Source organism: Manis pentadactyla, chromosome 8 (assembly GCF_030020395.1).
Source record: "Manis pentadactyla isolate mManPen7 chromosome 8, mManPen7.hap1, whole genome shotgun sequence".
NCBI lineage: Eukaryota > Metazoa > Chordata > Mammalia > Pholidota > Manidae > Manis > Manis pentadactyla.
The window spans coordinates 7,066,991-7,083,690 of NC_080026.1; the positions used below are offsets into that span (position 1 = coordinate 7,066,991).

General features: G+C 39.1%; 1 protein-coding gene across 2 annotated transcripts in view; it reads right to left on the reverse strand.

Moving 5' to 3' along the window:
- Positions 1-616: 616 nt before the first annotated feature.
- The window catches only part of XIRP2 (xin actin binding repeat containing 2), a 59,356-nt gene continuing 43,272 nt past the window's right edge, over positions 617-16,700 (reverse strand). Inside the window, exons 7-9 of one of the 2 annotated variants that reach the window (XM_057505456.1) lie at positions 6,986-16,366; positions 4,804-4,922; positions 617-2,458 (exon numbers count right to left, since the gene is read on the reverse strand). In XM_057505456.1, coding sequence (XP_057361439.1) covers positions 979-2,458; positions 4,804-4,922; positions 6,986-16,366 — 10,980 coding nt within the window. In that variant the 3' untranslated portion in view covers positions 617-978. Of the gene's footprint in view, positions 2,459-4,803; positions 4,938-6,984; positions 16,367-16,700 lie in introns of both variants that reach the window. The other variant, XM_036884180.2, reaches the window with a different exon arrangement.

Genomic DNA, 16,700 nt, shown 5'->3' on the forward strand with positions numbered 1-16,700 from the left:
TGTAAATGAATGTGAAGCCACCAATTTATATTCATGTTTTTTTCTCAGAATCGTCAAATGTATTTTCAGAAAGGCAGTATCAGCAGAATATTTGAAGACAAGTTTTCCAGAGACTGTTTTTATAAGAGAAAAATTTAATATCCATTGACTATGATGAAAAAAATACCTGACAAAAATCAGCGGTATGATTTGTGTACTTATCAGTTGCATATGGTAAGCAGTGAAAAATACCATGTGTATAATTTATTTAAGTAACTTCTAAAATCTTTCTAGTTCATTTGATTTCTGAGTATGGACTCCATGTTATTTTGGAGGAAAGTTGGTATTTTTCATTAAATGTTTATAGACATATACCATGATAGTTTAATATGGGTAATTATTTAAAGAATCATAACAATTCTCATATCTTTAAAATACAGAGCAAAAAAAGAAGGTAAATTTTATATTTTCTAATAATACTGTAATTTTAGTATACTATTTTTTTTCTTTCCAGGATTATTTGCTTATGCATGCATGTTTGTGTGTTAAATACTTGCTCCATGACAAATACTTCCTAAATTATGGAAAGCATATATGTTTAGAATGACAATATATATGGAAAAAAGTTACAGAAGTGTTTTGGTTTGTATCCCAGGTGATTGAATTTTATTTCAGCAGAAATTATAGAGAAGGTATAAGAATTATGATAAACATTAGCAGAATAGAATCTCCCTGATGATGCTCTCTGGCATGTTGAAAAAGAGAGCGATACATTTAAGTGCCACTTGACAGAAAACATCGCCATATTGTTTCATTTTTTTTCATTCCATTCAGATTAAAAGTAGGTTCAAATTGGGAAAATCATACGGTGTAACACAAGGAATATCCCATTGTGATAGTCATGAGATTTCTGAACATTAAGCTTTCAAGTTCTACTAAAGGTCATCAAAATCCCTCAAGTCCATGCCTGCGTGTGTACTCCAAGTGGCCAGAGATGTTTTACTCTGTGTCACTGTAGCACCTATTCCTTTTAATTTGCTCTTCCACAGTGAGTTGTTCAAACTGGTCCTCCACTCTGGGAAACGAAGGCTTAGCTGCACATTCACTGCTCAGAGTGTCAGAGCTTGTGTTTCCTGGTGCTCCTTCTTCACCATGCCAGTGTTTGATGTTCCTCCCAAGTCCTCTTAAATACAAACATGGCATGTTTTTAATTGGATCTATAGACTCTGTTAAATCAGTGTTCTCATTCTTCTTGGAAAAAGCAGCAATTTTCATAGTGTTAGAAAAGAAGAAGCGTAGATTCTTGTTATCTGAGTGGTTTTCTGTGATGCTTAAGGTATTTGTGTTAGGAGGAGAGGCCATTGAGCTGTTCCTCTTTCCTCTTAAGCCGCCACTGAGGACTGACTTGGGGGCAGACTGCGCAGGCCTGTCAGCAGTAGCTCTGCCAGCCTGCTTCTCGAGAGCCACAGCTGGGACAGTCCTCGAGGATGTCTCTTCAGGTTCAAACACACCGAGTAACTCAGAGATTCTGGATACGCTTTCTAAGTCTTCAATCGCATAGTCACTCGCAACACAGTTGGCTTCACTTGACAGTGGAAATAGATCAGGAAGTTCTAAAATAGATGCCTTCTGCCCACCATTATTCAGATCCAAGACTGCTACATAATTGTTATTATTATTCTTATTCAAATTCTCTTTATGATTTTCTGGTACCACCTCATCATCAGTGTCAGTAACCCGTATAACTTCTGCACAGTCAAGTTCATTACTTGGTTCATTTTTCTCCTTCTCAGCTATCTGAACAACCCCATTATTATTCTTGCTAACATCCATTTCACTTTTCCTCTTATTCTTTATTTCTTCAGCCTCATTCAGCTTATCTGGCACATTCTTATTTCCTTCCTGCTCATCTTGCCTTGCTTTGTATACTTCCATTTCTTGGATTCTGGTAACATCTTCTTTCTGACACATATGGATGGGCTGCAGACATGCCTCAAAGATAGAAGTATCTTGCTCTTGTCCTTTATTTTCCAGAGTGTTATTGTGTTCTCTTAGTTCATCTTTAACTTCAGCAGATGCAGGGGCTGTCATTTCAGGTGGCCATTTCGGTTTGCTCATTTTGAGTTCTTCCTCAAGGGGGAAGGTTTTCTCAGGCAGCTCCCTGGATGGGGGCCAAATGATTTTTAATTTTCCCCTCTCCCTGACTTTTCTCAGATCATCCCTTTGCCCTTCACTGTTATCAGCATCTACATGTTTGTTAAGATCCCTAAGTGTGGGGGTGTTTTCTGTACTGTTTTTACACATAATTGGTGCTTCATTAGGAATACAGTCCACTGAGCTGCTCTGAATTTTGCAATTCCATCGGTCTTTATGCTGTTTGTGTCCAAAACCTTCATCATAATTTCCTTTAGATTTGAAAAGTTGCTTAAAGTGTGGTTTACAATATATTTGTCCATGCAGTGATGCATAATTTCCCAAACTGCCAAAAAGTGAAAAAGAAAAAAAAATTAAACATTCTACATAGGTACTCTTCAAGTTCATAGGGAATAAGAGAATTCATTATTTCCAAGAATGAGTCAGAGATTCAGTATAATTAATTTACTGGCAATAGGAAGAAGGTGCTTATTGATTCAGCATTCCTATTAGTTAATAGTTATCACTAATATCCTACATGATACCTGTCCTACAGTATTTAGAATTTCATGCTGTATGTCAGCTATTGGTACAATAGATATGATAGTGTAATTAATATGCAGTTATAGGGGTTACAAAATGATAGGACTTAATCTTTGCCAACTCAGTGATTTATGTGAAGGGTTGCAATTTTTAATAGTTTCTGAATATCACACTCACAAAAATCAACTATTTGAACTTCCTGGGTAACTGGATTTTGAATGAAATTGAAAGCTTGCCTATGCAACTATTTGTCTGGCTTCTTTGGGGAGGTCACAGATAGAGAATCTGTTACAATTAATAGCAAATTTAGTTGAAGACAGCAGTATTGTTTTTGAACACCTCTGAATCTCCACATAAAAACAGATATATCAATAAGAAAGCAAAACTTAAAATTTATGGATAAAATCTGTAACAAAGCTAAGTGACAAGGTATCTCCACTAACCCCAAAATACCAGGAGGTAAGGAAAAGCCCCAAAAGCCACAAGACTAGCATGATAGTCATCACATCTGTATGGCTGACAGCAGAGGGAAAAAAGAAGGTGCCTGCTGGACCTGAAAATATGAGACCACGGAATAGCCAGTCAGCATTTCCTGGAAAGTATCACATGACAATCAGAGAACAAGAGCTGAAATGGGGAAGGGCTTTGCCCTCACCAATCATCAGTAAGTGCAAGGGCCCTGAGGTAGGAAGACTGAAGAGGCTAGAGAAGTCAAATTCCCAAAACTGACCCACTGGAATCTGGGTTTTTTTGGAATTGGGGAGAGGAATCTGGGCTGTGGGAGAGGAGAAAAGTATACATCTCAAGAGGTTTGTGAGACAGAAATTATAGGACTTGGTCATTGTTGGGGGTGGGTAGGGAATGAGGGAGAGGAAGGACTCAAAGGTGACTTCACATGTCTGTCATTGAGTTACTCTAAATGTCATTTACTGAGAAAGTAGCACACAGATCAGGAAGTAAAAGGAAGGAATTTCAGTAGACAGAAGATAATGGGACATATTGAATTTGTTGTACTTATGAGAAATCTAATTGGTGATACATACTAGTCATTGAGATAAAAGGATCTGATACACAAAGGAGGGAGCTGACTCATGGTACGGATTTCAGTTATTGACACATGAATGAAGACTAAAGTTGTGGGAGTGGCTGTGATAAACCAGACAGATTATATACAGTGAGAAAAATAAGTGCCCATCGCAGAATTGTAAGCATCTCTACCACCTTGGTGATGGACAGAGAAAGAGTCCACCTACACAGGGTTCTGAGAAGGAACCCCAAAGGCGGGAGGAAGACGGTTATACTCTGGCACCATGGAACCCCAGGGAAAAGAACCTTGCAATGATGGGTGGTTGACATTGTCAATTAAAGTCAGACAAGATACAGTCTGAGAGATGTACATTGGATTCAGCAAAATAATTACATTTCAGCACCTCAGACTATAGCTACAAGTGCCACATTCATTTAAGTACATTTACGTCAAGAGTTTTGGAAAAATGAGTGAGCTTGTCACTGTGTTGACTTAGTGCTTCTGCTGCACCAGAGAATAAACAGAGTATTTATCTGAGAGTGACCTTATTCTAAATTCTATGTATTTATTAATTTGTTAACATACATGGAGTAGCCCAAACATAGGTAAACTCCAGCCAACCACCTAATTTGTGTCTGAAGTTTCACCGGACTAGAGCGGGGACCATCCGTTTACAGCCACGCCCATTCGCTTAGCTGTCTGTGGCTGCTTTGGCCTCTACAGGAAAGTTCAATAGTGATGGAAACAGTATGACTTGCAAAGCTGAAAATATTTACTATCTGACTTTTACAGAATAAGCTTACTTACTCCTAATGTGTAATCTAGACTTTAGATGAAGGTAATAATTTTAAAATCTTGATTTGCACAGTAACCCTTGATTTTTCTTATCAACGTGGGTTCCATATTTGGGCAGAAGGGACCCTTCTCAGGGTCACTGGGAAAGCACAATCTCAAAAGGAGGAAGGTCACAGCCATCCTGGGTAAAACACAACAGAACACGAACACCTTTTGGTGGCTGTGTTAACTGTTGACAGCAAGATCTGGAAAAGTCTAAATCCTCATGTTATTAGACTAAGGCAGGTTCTTCAAAGATCTGTACCGCACAGCACACGACGCTTTACCTCAGTTTACTGTTACAGTGGTGGCATCGGAAGCAGGACTCATGGAAAATCTGCTTGTCGGCTACGAGGCACTCCACTGGATAAACTGTCTTGTGACAAAGTATACATATTTCCTTGTCCGGGAGCAGCAGTTTCTAAAAATAAAAATTTACAAAAGCTTATGAGGTGCTAAGTTTAAGCACATTGTAAAAACAAAAGAGATGACAACATACTAATTGGCCATGTAGTGCAAGTAGAAAGCTCTCAGACTGGTGTCCCCATTTTGTTTCTCTGGACATAGTCCATCCTCAGGCTCTGGTCCAATCAACATTTCTCTAGTGTCTGTACTATTATTTATGCATTGAACAAGCTGACTTCTTTTTAAGGAAACATACACGCATAAAATATGTTCACTAACTCAATACGTTAGAAAGAAAATACAGTAAACTCACCACAGAGAGCCCTGAGATCATTCATTCTAGATAACTGGACCCCTTATGGACATGAAGGTTTACACCCATCTTGATCCAAAGTTTTAGTTTCTTAAAGCATGCTGGAGAGGTTTTTCTGAAAGACATGCATATCTTCTCAAGCTAAGGATATTGCATTTGCTTAAATATTTCCTTGGTGACTTAGCGTTCACTCTCTGACATCAATTCTTAACTTTAATGCAATGAGACTTTTGAATACATCAAAATCAGGGCCATTTGTCCTTAACATAAATGGCTTTAGATTTTAGGGCTTTTTGGATTCTTGAGTCTGCCTTCTACAGTTTTCCTTCCTCTTCTCTTGCTCTGAAGCACCTACAGCCCCATGTGGCCACTCTCCTCGAATGCAAGTCCTGTGAATAATAGCAGTCATATTACTAGCCAGTGTTTGCATGTGGTTCAAAACTGGCATGGAACTTTCACCTCAGTATTGTTTTGACCCTCACAAGGACTGTGTGAGAATAACTAAGATCTCATACTAGTTATACAAAAGATCATGTGTGCTCAGGGATTTTGTTGCAAATACATATATGCACTTCAGTGCTTGATGTTCAATTTGGGCTACTAAATAATCTCCTTTGTGGTTTTTTTTTTTTTTTGGTTCTAGGAGGAGACACATTTCTCTATTTAACAGCAATTTTTTGTGTATTTTCTGTATCTTTTCTAGCCATCTTAACAGAACTGAGCATTTGAAATTAATTAGACAGCTTTGCCTGATCATGCCAGAAGCAAGCATATTAGAAATCATATTAACCTGATAAACTAGACACATATGTTGCAAATAGGCTAGAGGCATAACTATTCATCTCAGCGGTCATTTAAAGCTTGCTATTTCTTTCAGTCTGCCTAAAGAAATGGACTACACCAGTGATGCATGTTAATTATGTCAAACCCTTTTATTGTGAAGCCTTGTTACTTGTAAAAAAGCAGGGAAATGTAAAGAAACCAGCTATTCTCTGATGCTAAAATTATGTACTCAGTTCATATGTTTTAAATCTCCCTCCTTCCAAACCTAATCAAATATTAAAAATGTATTGTCCATGTTCATCTGTGAACGAGGCCAACTGAGCTGTCATCTGGGGTTTAAGAAAGGTAAAAAAAATCAGTTGTAGGAAAGAAAGTGGCCTGAGGCAAAGCTAACTCTATCCAACTCAACAACAATAATTAAGTATACAAAAGACCTAATTCCATACCTACTCTTTTTTCAGAGATATCAATCAATAAAAACCCTTAAAGCACTTAGGAAGGCCGTAAATTCCTCCTTGTACTATTACCAGGCTGCATGGAAATCAAATGCGAACTCTACTTAGTTCTGGTAGTTAAAATTACCTCAATAATGGGTCAAGGGATATACCTAATATTGTCTTAAAAAAGTACTAATAATGTACTATAGGTATACAATTATTAATAAATGTATAGTTAAACAGAATCTTGAATACTATCACAAAAACAACTATTATTATATTATCAAAAGCCTATTTACCTTAACAAATAAATGGTCTCTATAATCTATATAATAGTATTTGTTATTCTCACACAGTGCAGGTGAGCCACGTTCCATGCTTTTGTAAAGAGAAAGTAGTAAAAGCAAACTTTGTAAGAAAAGGGTGTCAGCAACCAGGGGAAGCTGTTAGTTTTCGTTTAATATGAAACTGCAAGTCATCTTAGCTATGGCATGGGTTAATGTTACTTCACGCTTTCCAAGCTCATTTACCACTTATAAATGCAGATTCTTCTTGGAAGGCAGTTCTCATCTCTGTTGCAGAAGCATCTGAGGTTGCATATCCCAGGTTTTTAAAGACTCTTTGACTCTCCTGCCACGTCTCTTGAAAATTCCTCCTGAGTTCTTTAGGTGAATCAGAAACATCTAAAATGTGGCCAGCGATGACGTCTTCATAGGTTGGTGGGGCGTGCTTGAAGTCAAAGCCAGATTTGCCAGCTTCTGAGTTATGTGGTGAAGAAACTGTCATCTTCGACCCCACAACTTGACTCTCAAATGCATCCACACCTGAGAAATGCTCACTTAGGGACCTTGTTTCAGAGCGTATGCTAGACTGCTTAACAGGAATTTTTTCTTGTAGTTCCCTAGGATGATTGCATGAAAAGCCTGTAAAACTAGTGTTCTCTGAAGATGTTAATCCAAATTCCTCCTTACAAAATGTATGACTTTCTTGTGTTATATTATGGTTTGCTTCTCCATTTACATAAACTCTTTTCTTCGACTTTGCTTCAAAAACTGGGCCATCCTCAAATTCCCTGAACCATCTGTTTACTTCATTTTCATGGTCATTCATGAAATTTTCAGCCATTTGAACAGTTTGGTTGGCTGCTTCATATCTCTGTGTGTTTTCTGACCTGAGGGGACCTTCAACTTTGTGGATGATTTCAACTGCATCAAAACATTCGGTATCTGGCCCTATACACCCAGAGGAATTTATTCTGTCTTTGTGAACGTAAGTCGCCCTTTTCCCTACTTTCCTAACTTCCTCTTGAGCGTCCATGGATTCTCTGAAGGAACTACTATCGACATGATTTACACTTACCGGTATTGTGATTGTAGGTGGAGAGTCCCTATGACAAGTTTCTATCTTAATTTGGTGACAAAGTGTTGCAGGAGATGTGATGATCTCAGACCTTTTCTCTACAATTGGGACAGGGGTTACTGATGAACATGGGATGGTACCTCTGGATAACTTGGCAGTGGTGTCTCTGAGTTTGACAAGTTGTTCTGAGCGACTCCTGGGTGGAGAAGGGGAGGCATTTGCTCTGTGAATTGTAGATGTTTGTGACATGGGCCTTCCTGGTGATGATGGTTCAGGTAAACTGTCCTTTTTAGGAGACTGAGAAAGCTCATCCTTAGTAGAGGTTTCTGTTCGCCGGGCAGTAGACTCGATTGTTATAAAAGTTGGTGATGGTGGGCGTGTTTTTAAGGAGGGAGGAGAAGTCTTACTATCATCTAGTTTAATCTCCGGATGGGTTTTCACATGATTCTGAGCAGTTGCTTCATGATGTGTTGCTCTTTGATGGTGCTCTGTTTCTTCTACGATTGTATTTTCTTTCTGTTCAGTGTTTTTGTTACAGCTGACATTAACACTAGATACTTTAGATGATGTTTCACTGAACCTAGCAGGTTTGTTTTTCTGAATTCCAGCCTTGGAGGATGTCATGGCTGTATGAATTATATTCTCACAGGACACAAGCATGTCCTCTGCTTGAGTTTTAATATGCATGATTTCTTCTTTGATTTTCTCTATGTTATTCTCCACAGCAATGCGAACTCCGTATTTTCTTTTTTCTTCACTTAATAGCCATACTGGAATAATACTTAACAATGTCTGAAATGTCTTAAGGCCATTTTTATCTGGCTCCGCTTCAAACTGCTTTACCCTAGACAAAATCTGGTGTATTTCTTCACGTTTTCTCAAGAATTCCAATATGTTCACAGCATATTTTCCATTATCCTGCTGGGATTCTTTCACAGAGGAAAATAAAGATTTGTTCTGTGTAATCTCTTGCTTTGAATCTTTAGTATTAGAAAAGATTTGTTTCTGTTTTGGACCCTTGACTCCAAGACATTTTTCTTCCTGCAGATTATTATACAGCTGAGGCAATTTTTTATGCTCAACTTGATATTCAGAAGTCTGTGTTTGCTGAATATTCTGAGTCTGGGAGTCAAGATGTGCATCAGTAACCATTTGCATGACCACCTTCTGTGCTGATTTATTCAATTGGTCTTGTTTTCTTTCAACTGTAAGTCTCTCTTCCTTTGGACCAGTCATCAGTGGTCCCTGAATTGTTTCTTTACTTTCTGGAAGTTGCTCACCATCTGATTCTCTGAATTCTCTTTGCTTCTCATGAACTATACTGAGCTTATGTTTGTGGCTTTTCTCCATGGGTTCTATAGGCAATTTTACTGTTACTGTTTTCTCTTTCTTAGGTACCTGATAAGATTTTTCAGTCACAGATTTCTTATTACTATACTCAGTGCTTCCTTCTGTTTTCTTCATTTCCTGGTACTGTTGTCTGGTAACAGTTTGAACGTCAACTTCAGATTTCTTTTTATGGCTTTCATAGCTTTGATCTGTCTCATTTAATTTATGATCTAGAGTTGGAAGCTTGATGGTTTTAACTTTGAAACTTGGGGACACTGGCTTGTTTTGGGGTAGGGGCAACTGCTCCAGATACTTCTTCTGTTGTGTCTGTTGTGTCTTTTGTGTGGTACATTCTTTGTGACTCTGTTTAATTTTGCAAGCTGATGTAGACTGTATCATGTCCCTTGAGCTCTGTAAAACTTCCTTTTTCATGGTATCTTTGTCTTCTGAGGCTGCAAGAACATGTTGGAGCTTCTGGGCAGCCACTGTCACTGGTGGCATTGTGGAAAGCTGGTCATCAATAATATCATCAATACTCACACCTAGTACTTGGGAATGACTTTGAGAGTCTGGGTTGGATTGAGCGACAGAGAGTCCTAAATCCACTCCACGTAGGGGAATCTCCTCATCTGCTGTTCCTAATAGCACTTCCTTTTCCAACTCCGATATGTTTTGATTTTGGCTTTCTGCTTTGAGGATGTTGTAGCGAGAACTCTCATGTTTCTGCTTTTCCAGCTCTTCTCTTTGTTGTCTGTATTTTTCTTCAGCAATCATTAATGGTGTCTTAAATTTTCTCATGTAAGGTTTTGGACTTGGTTGTCCTGAACCTGCTGGAACTGAATGAGATTTTACAAGAGGTGCTACTGTTTTTCCCTCGGGTGATGATGGTTCTGGAAGTGTCTGTGAGAGAGACCTTGTAGAATCCATAGATAATTGTTTTCTTTCATCAAGACTTTTTCTACATATGTTCTGTTTTGTCTCTTTCTGTTCACTGCTAGTTGCCATCATTTCTCTTTTCTGATCCTTTGAGAGAGTATTTTTACACTCAATATCTTGCAGGGAGTTTCTGGATCCAACTTTCGGGGAAGGAAGATTCTTCGTATCTTCTGCCTGCCTGGGCAATTTGGGTTTGGGGAGTGTGGGAGGTGGCACAAGGACTCCTGATTTTCCTGCTATGATTTTAGTCTGAGAGTGAGTTTGCTGAGAGCTTGAGGCTTCTTCCTGGGAATAGTTTAAGAATGCTCCTCTGTGCTTTTCCTGAACAGAGGAGGGAAGGAGATCTGCTGGCTTCAGAGACGGAGCTGGAGGAGGGGGAGGTACAAGCACAGGTGGATATTCCCTTTCACATTTCTCAGCTTCCGGTGGTGGAGGAAGAGGGAGGCCTGGGAAACTTTCAAATTCAGCCTTAATCTTCTCTGCGGACAGTGAGAGTGGAAACACATTTTCTTCAGGCAGTATCACTGACGGAGGTGGGGGAGGAAGAGGAAATTCAGTATCAGATGATGCATTGGAAAGTGGCGGAGGAGGTGGAGGTGGAAGAGGGAACTCAGTTTCTTTTACACTATTTTCAGGGTTGAAGTTGACTGGATTAAAGGACATTCCCATCGCCATTTTTAAATCTGCAGAGGTATTTGTCTTCATTAGGAAATCCTGGCTCTTCAGATGAACATTGGTCTGCTTTTTGTCAGTTGCCTTTAATTTATTGTGGCTTTTTTGGGTGACTTCCACTTCTGTTACATTTGATGTGTCTTGATCTACAGGCAAAGTCTGCCATACTAGTTGGGGGCTCACATTCTTTTTCTTTACATCTTTACTAGAATACGGCACTTCTTGCTTTGACAAAGTTTTCTTCTGAAGGTCCCCTGAAACTTCACAAGGTTTTCCAAGTGTCTTGTTGACTGGACCCTGGGTTGGACGGGACTTAGAGCTCTGTGTATCTGTAGATATTTTGGTGTTTTTAGTATTTTTAGTGTTATTTACAAGAAAAGTCTCAGTCTTCTTCTGGTGGTTGTTCCTTTGTTCCCAAGTTTGAGTCTTTTGATTCCCAACTGTTCTATCCATATATTGGGTAGAGTTAAAGTCAGCATCCTTCTGCTGTTCTCTTTCTGATTCCTTGGTTTTTAGGTTTTCCTTATCCAACACAGTGGAAGTCAATTGTCTGTTCATATGTACATCTCTAACATGCTGCTCTGTTGTATCTGTTATGTCAACACAGACACCCATTCTGTCCTCTGATTCCAACACAGTTTTAATAGCTTTGTGCTGTGAATTAGATAGTTTCCTAAGGCTTTTCTCAAGAGCATCATTGTTTTGTTCACGATCTATGACAATCTTGACGGTGCCTTTGGGGGCTTTTGGAAGATTAACCTCACTTCTTTCTTCTATTAAATTCCCATGATCAGATTTACCTCTCGTTTGATTAAGAGCGTCTGTTCCCCCTTGCCACCTGGCTGTCGGCTCAAGTGGTCCTGGTCTCGGCTGAAAAACACTATTTTTGTCCCTTTGGAGAGCCACCTGATGAATCTCTGTTTTCTGCTCTTCTGAGGATCCTGCCTTCACAGTTTGCACATCTTTTTTGATTACAGCTTTTTTATCTACCTCTTTGAAAGCTCTTTGTGTCTCTTTCAGATTCCTTAATGACGTTTCAAGGTCATCTCGGATGAGCTCCTTTTTCAGGATTTCTGTCCTGGTGTTTGTGGTCTTCTCAAGGCATTCGATCGCTTTCTCAATATCACCAGGGATGGCATTGGGCTGTTTAGATTCTTTCCATGGGTGGTTTGATTCCTTAAGTGTTTTGAGGGTGGCCAGCATGTCACCTTTTATAATTTCTTCTGTTTTAGCTACTGTTTTTTGATTTATGGCCTGGCTGAGGGAATTTAGGGTTGATTTCAAATCACCTTTTATAATTTCTTTGGTTGTCTTACAAGATGTACTCTGAGGCTCTGTCATGAAAACCCTAACCACATTTTGCACATCTCCTGGGATGATGTCCGTCTCATTAACAGTACGTCCAACCTGCAACTGCCTTTTCTTTAATAACAGCTTCGTGCCCTCTACATCGCCACCAATGACTTCTTCCTCTCCTTCTTGTTTCCTCATTCTTAGTGTTTCATTTGACCCTGTCTGGAGTTGTTTGAGATAATCCAAAGCTCCAGTTTCTATGCATGTTGTGAAAAACTGTACATTCCCTCTCTCAGAGGCATCGATTTTAGCCCTTTCAGATATTTTATTGTCTGAGAGGGAGGACAGCAAATTATGAATGGTACGTTTCACATCACCGCCTATTACTTCTTCCCGCTTAATCGTGTCACCAGCATTTTCATGAAGAAGACAATAGATAGTCATGTTAATATCTCCACTTTCATCCTCCTGAATTAAAATGCCTTTCTTTACAGATGTTTCCTCAGAGAACAGATTTTTTATTGCTTGTTGTACATCACCACTCACTATGTCTTCTTTCTCAGCATGGAATTCTGTTGATCTATTTAGTAATTGCATTTTGGTCAAATTAACATTTCCCCTCTCTTCTTCACTAACCAAAATCTCTCTTTTTGTATGGTCTCTTCTGGAAAGTAAGTTCACCATTATATTTTTGAGATCAACCCTGATAATTTCTTCTTTCTGTATCTCAGGAGAGGCTGGATTCATTAGCTTATATTTTGCCATTCGAACATCCCCAACTTCATCAGCTTCAATAATGATTCCAGGAGCCTCAATAACTTTTTGGGAGCAGAGTTCTTCTAAGGTTTCTTTAATGCTCTTGCCAATAATTTCCACCTTTTCAACTCTATTCTCATTAAATTCATGAAGGGGTGTAGTTTCAAAGAGCCATGTAGTTGTCTTCACATCAGAAGGAGGGATTTCTTCCCTGATGATTTTTGTAATGCTTTCATCTACTTCCTTAATAGAATCCAAAGTTTGATTTTCAAAAAGCCACACTGCCTGCTTAACATCACCTTTCTGCATATCTTCCTGGGTGACTGTTTTGATATTTTTATATTCTGACCCTTCTCCTCTCAGCTCATCTATCATATGGGTTTCAAACAGCCAGGTAGATGTTTTAACATTGCCCTTTTGTATTTCATTGACACTTACTGTTCTTATATAAGTATTCTTATCAAAATTGTCAGACTCAAAGTATTGTTTACTTGTCTTTACATCTCCACCTTGAATATAGTCTATAGTGGGCACAATATCACGTGATTCTTCTGAAATCTGATCCAGTGGCTGGGTTTCAAATCTGTATCTGACAGAACGAACATCTCCCTTCGGAATGTCTTCTTGTGTAACAGATTTAATAACATACACAGTCTCTGATTGATTAATTAGGTCTAATGGTTTTGTTTCAAAAAGCCACCTGGTCCCTCGTACATCTCCATGAAGTACTTCTTCCTTTTTAACTGTTGTCACTTCATGGTAATGCCCTTCTTGGTCTTGAATTGCATAGAGGGGCTGGGTTTCAAAGAGCATTCTATAGCTTTTTACGCCACCCTTTGTTACTTCTTCAGTGATTGGTTTTTTGGTGCTAATACAGTCAGCTTCTTCTTTAATCTCATCTAAAGAAAAAGTCTCAAAAATAAAGCACCCCTTTCTTACATCTCCACCTTGTATGTCTGTCACTGTCTTAACTAATTCCTCACCATCTTGGCTTTCTTTTATCGTATCAATTGGTTGATTTTCAAAAAGCCACCTGCAATTTAAAACATTGCCTTTCTGAATATCTTCAGTCTTTAGGGTTTTGATCTTTTTCAAAACTTCCTCTGAACTGGAACTTATAGAGTCTAAGGACTGATTTTCAAATTTATGCCGCATGCTGGAGACATCCCCAGCTTGGATATCTACTTCCGCAGCCTTGATTTCCTTTCCTTCTTCTCCTTGTATGCTGTCCAGATTTTCTGTCTCAAAAAGAAAACACGCTGAGCGAACATCCGCACCATGGATCTCCTCCTGTTGTACAGTCTGTGATTCGACTGTTTCTTCAGAGTCATCTTTTATGGTATCGAGGGGCCGAGTTTCGAAGAGCCAAGTACAGGCTTTGACGTCTCCCTTGGGAATTTCTTCACTGTCAGTCATTAATGAGACTTTTTCATAAAGAGACTCCATTGGCTGGGTTTCAAAAAGCCATCTACAGGTTTTGACATCCCCTTTAACGATATCTGTAGCTTGTTCAGTTTTACCTTCTACTTCTTCCTTGTTACTAAAATATGTAATTGAATCAAGAGGTTGGGTTTCAAACAGCCACTTAGCACATTTCACATTTCCAGTCTGTATTTCCTGAGCAGATATTCCTCTGATTATTTGAAAGTTATGAATGCTTTCATCAAACTGGTCAATGGGCCTTGTTTCAAAAAGCCACCTGCAGCTTCTTACATCACCTCTTAGGATTTCTTCTTGCTGGACTGTCTTCACCTGATGGTATTTTCCAAGGTGATCTTGAATAGCATATAATGGTGTTGTTTCAAAGAGTGATTTATTTAATTCTACAGCACCTCTTGTGACTCCTTCCACCTCTATCTTATGTGATGCATCAAATTTAATTAAATTGTTTGACTCAAAGATATTTGTGTAATTCCTGACATCTCCTCTGTCAACTTCTTCAAGTTTCACTGTTCGTATGTACTCTTTTTTATCTTCTCTAATCTGTTCCAGAGGTTGGGTTTCGAAAATCCACTTTTGGTGCCTAACATCCCCCTTTTCTTCTTCAGAGGTGGTAATTTTTTGAAGTTTTCCTACATCAGGGCTATCTTTTAAAGCTTCTATTGGAAGTGTTTCAAATAGACGCTTGGTAGTTTGTACATCGCCCCCTATTATCTCTTCAGATCTTACAGGATCTGCGTCGGGAACATCTTTTAGAATGTCTAACGGCTGTGTTTCAAACATCCAACACTTTCTGGAGACATCTGTACCCATAACTGTTTCCTTCTCAATCATGTCCTCTTCTGACTCTTTGATTTTCTCCAAAGGCTGAGTTTCAAACAACCACTTTACCCTACTCACCCCACCTTTGACCTTTTCTTCCATGGATATTCCTCGGATGACTTTAATTTCTGTGATATCCTTATTGATTGTGTCCAAGGGCTGTGTTTCAAACATCCAACGTGCTGTTCTCACATCCCCCTTTTCAACATCTTCTCTGTGAACAGTTTTAATTTCTAGCATTTGACCTAAACCATCTCTAATAACATAGAATGGTTGAGTTTCAAAACATTTTATGCTTCGCTTAACATTTCCCTTAATTTCTTGGAGCTCAGACCTGAGCTGCAGTAAGTGAACCTCATCCACTGTATGAAACTGTCCAAGTTGATCCAGATGTTGAGTTTCAAACATGTATCTCACATTCTTGACATCCCCGCCAATTATATCCTTTATGGAAGATACCCCTGGTTCTTCTTGACTTTGATTCATTGAATCTAATGGCTTTGTTTCAAACATCCATCTGGCTGTGCGAACATCCCCTCTGGCTAGCTCAGGAATTTTCTCAGCTTTTTCTTCAGGGCCAGCAGAATGATCCCCCAGCATGTCTATGGGTTGTGTTTCAAACATCCATGTGGTATATTTCACATCACCACCAGCAATGATTTCTTGATCAGCAATGCCCTTGGAGATGTTACCTTCCTCTGGAGAGCCATTGTTGATGGCCTCTAATGGCTGATTTTCAAAAATCCACCTCATGGACTGCACCTCCCCCTTCAGAATCTCATCCCACTCCAAATGTTCTCTTTCTGAGTTCAGGCCTTTTTGAGAACTGACATTTGTGTTTTCAAAAACATACCGGGCTTGCTGAACATCTGCTGAAACTGAGCTGCTTGGATTCGCTTGACTAGAAACAATCTCAGAAACCTCACTGATATAATCTTTTTCTAAGTTCTTCCTTAACTCCGGATGGATGTGTTTATATAAACGGTTTAGCTCATACAAATTTCTTTGTTTAGAATATAATTCTTTGGGGACTGGTGGCATTCTAGGAGGGCTGGGGAATTCAGGGGACTGGGAAAAGGCCGTCACTTCTATTGGAGTTTGAAGGCTGCCAGGTGGGGGAGGAGGAAATTCTTCTGTCCCTCCTGAAGGAATGGTATTATCTTGCACCAGTGTTGAGGAAGTGGCACTGTGGTCACTAGATCGTGTGGTCGATGTTTCCTTCCTCTGGCTGATTGGAGTACAAGAAGTCGAAGAGGTACCCACAATGGATGATGGCTTAAGAGTCTCTTCATATTCATTTTCAATCTTTAAGGGAGAGAAAATCAGATCTTATAAAGATGAGTGTAGTGGTAAAGACTTAAAAGGCACTGCCCTTCACTGGTCCAGCTGCTATGACATCCCCACTGGGGGAACAGATGACATGCTCTATCTGGAGGCCTACTTAGGAGCAATATTCAGTGTCTGCCTCTGTCTCTCCTATAAGCCATTTGCACGTTTAGAGTTATACTCCCTAGTCAATACATTAATGACTCAGTATTTTAACATTTACACATAATCTTGGTTATTTTTCCTCCTGTACTTCATGTGCTATGCAGAGTAATCTAGAGGGAAACAATAAAAGTCTTAAAATACTTTTGAG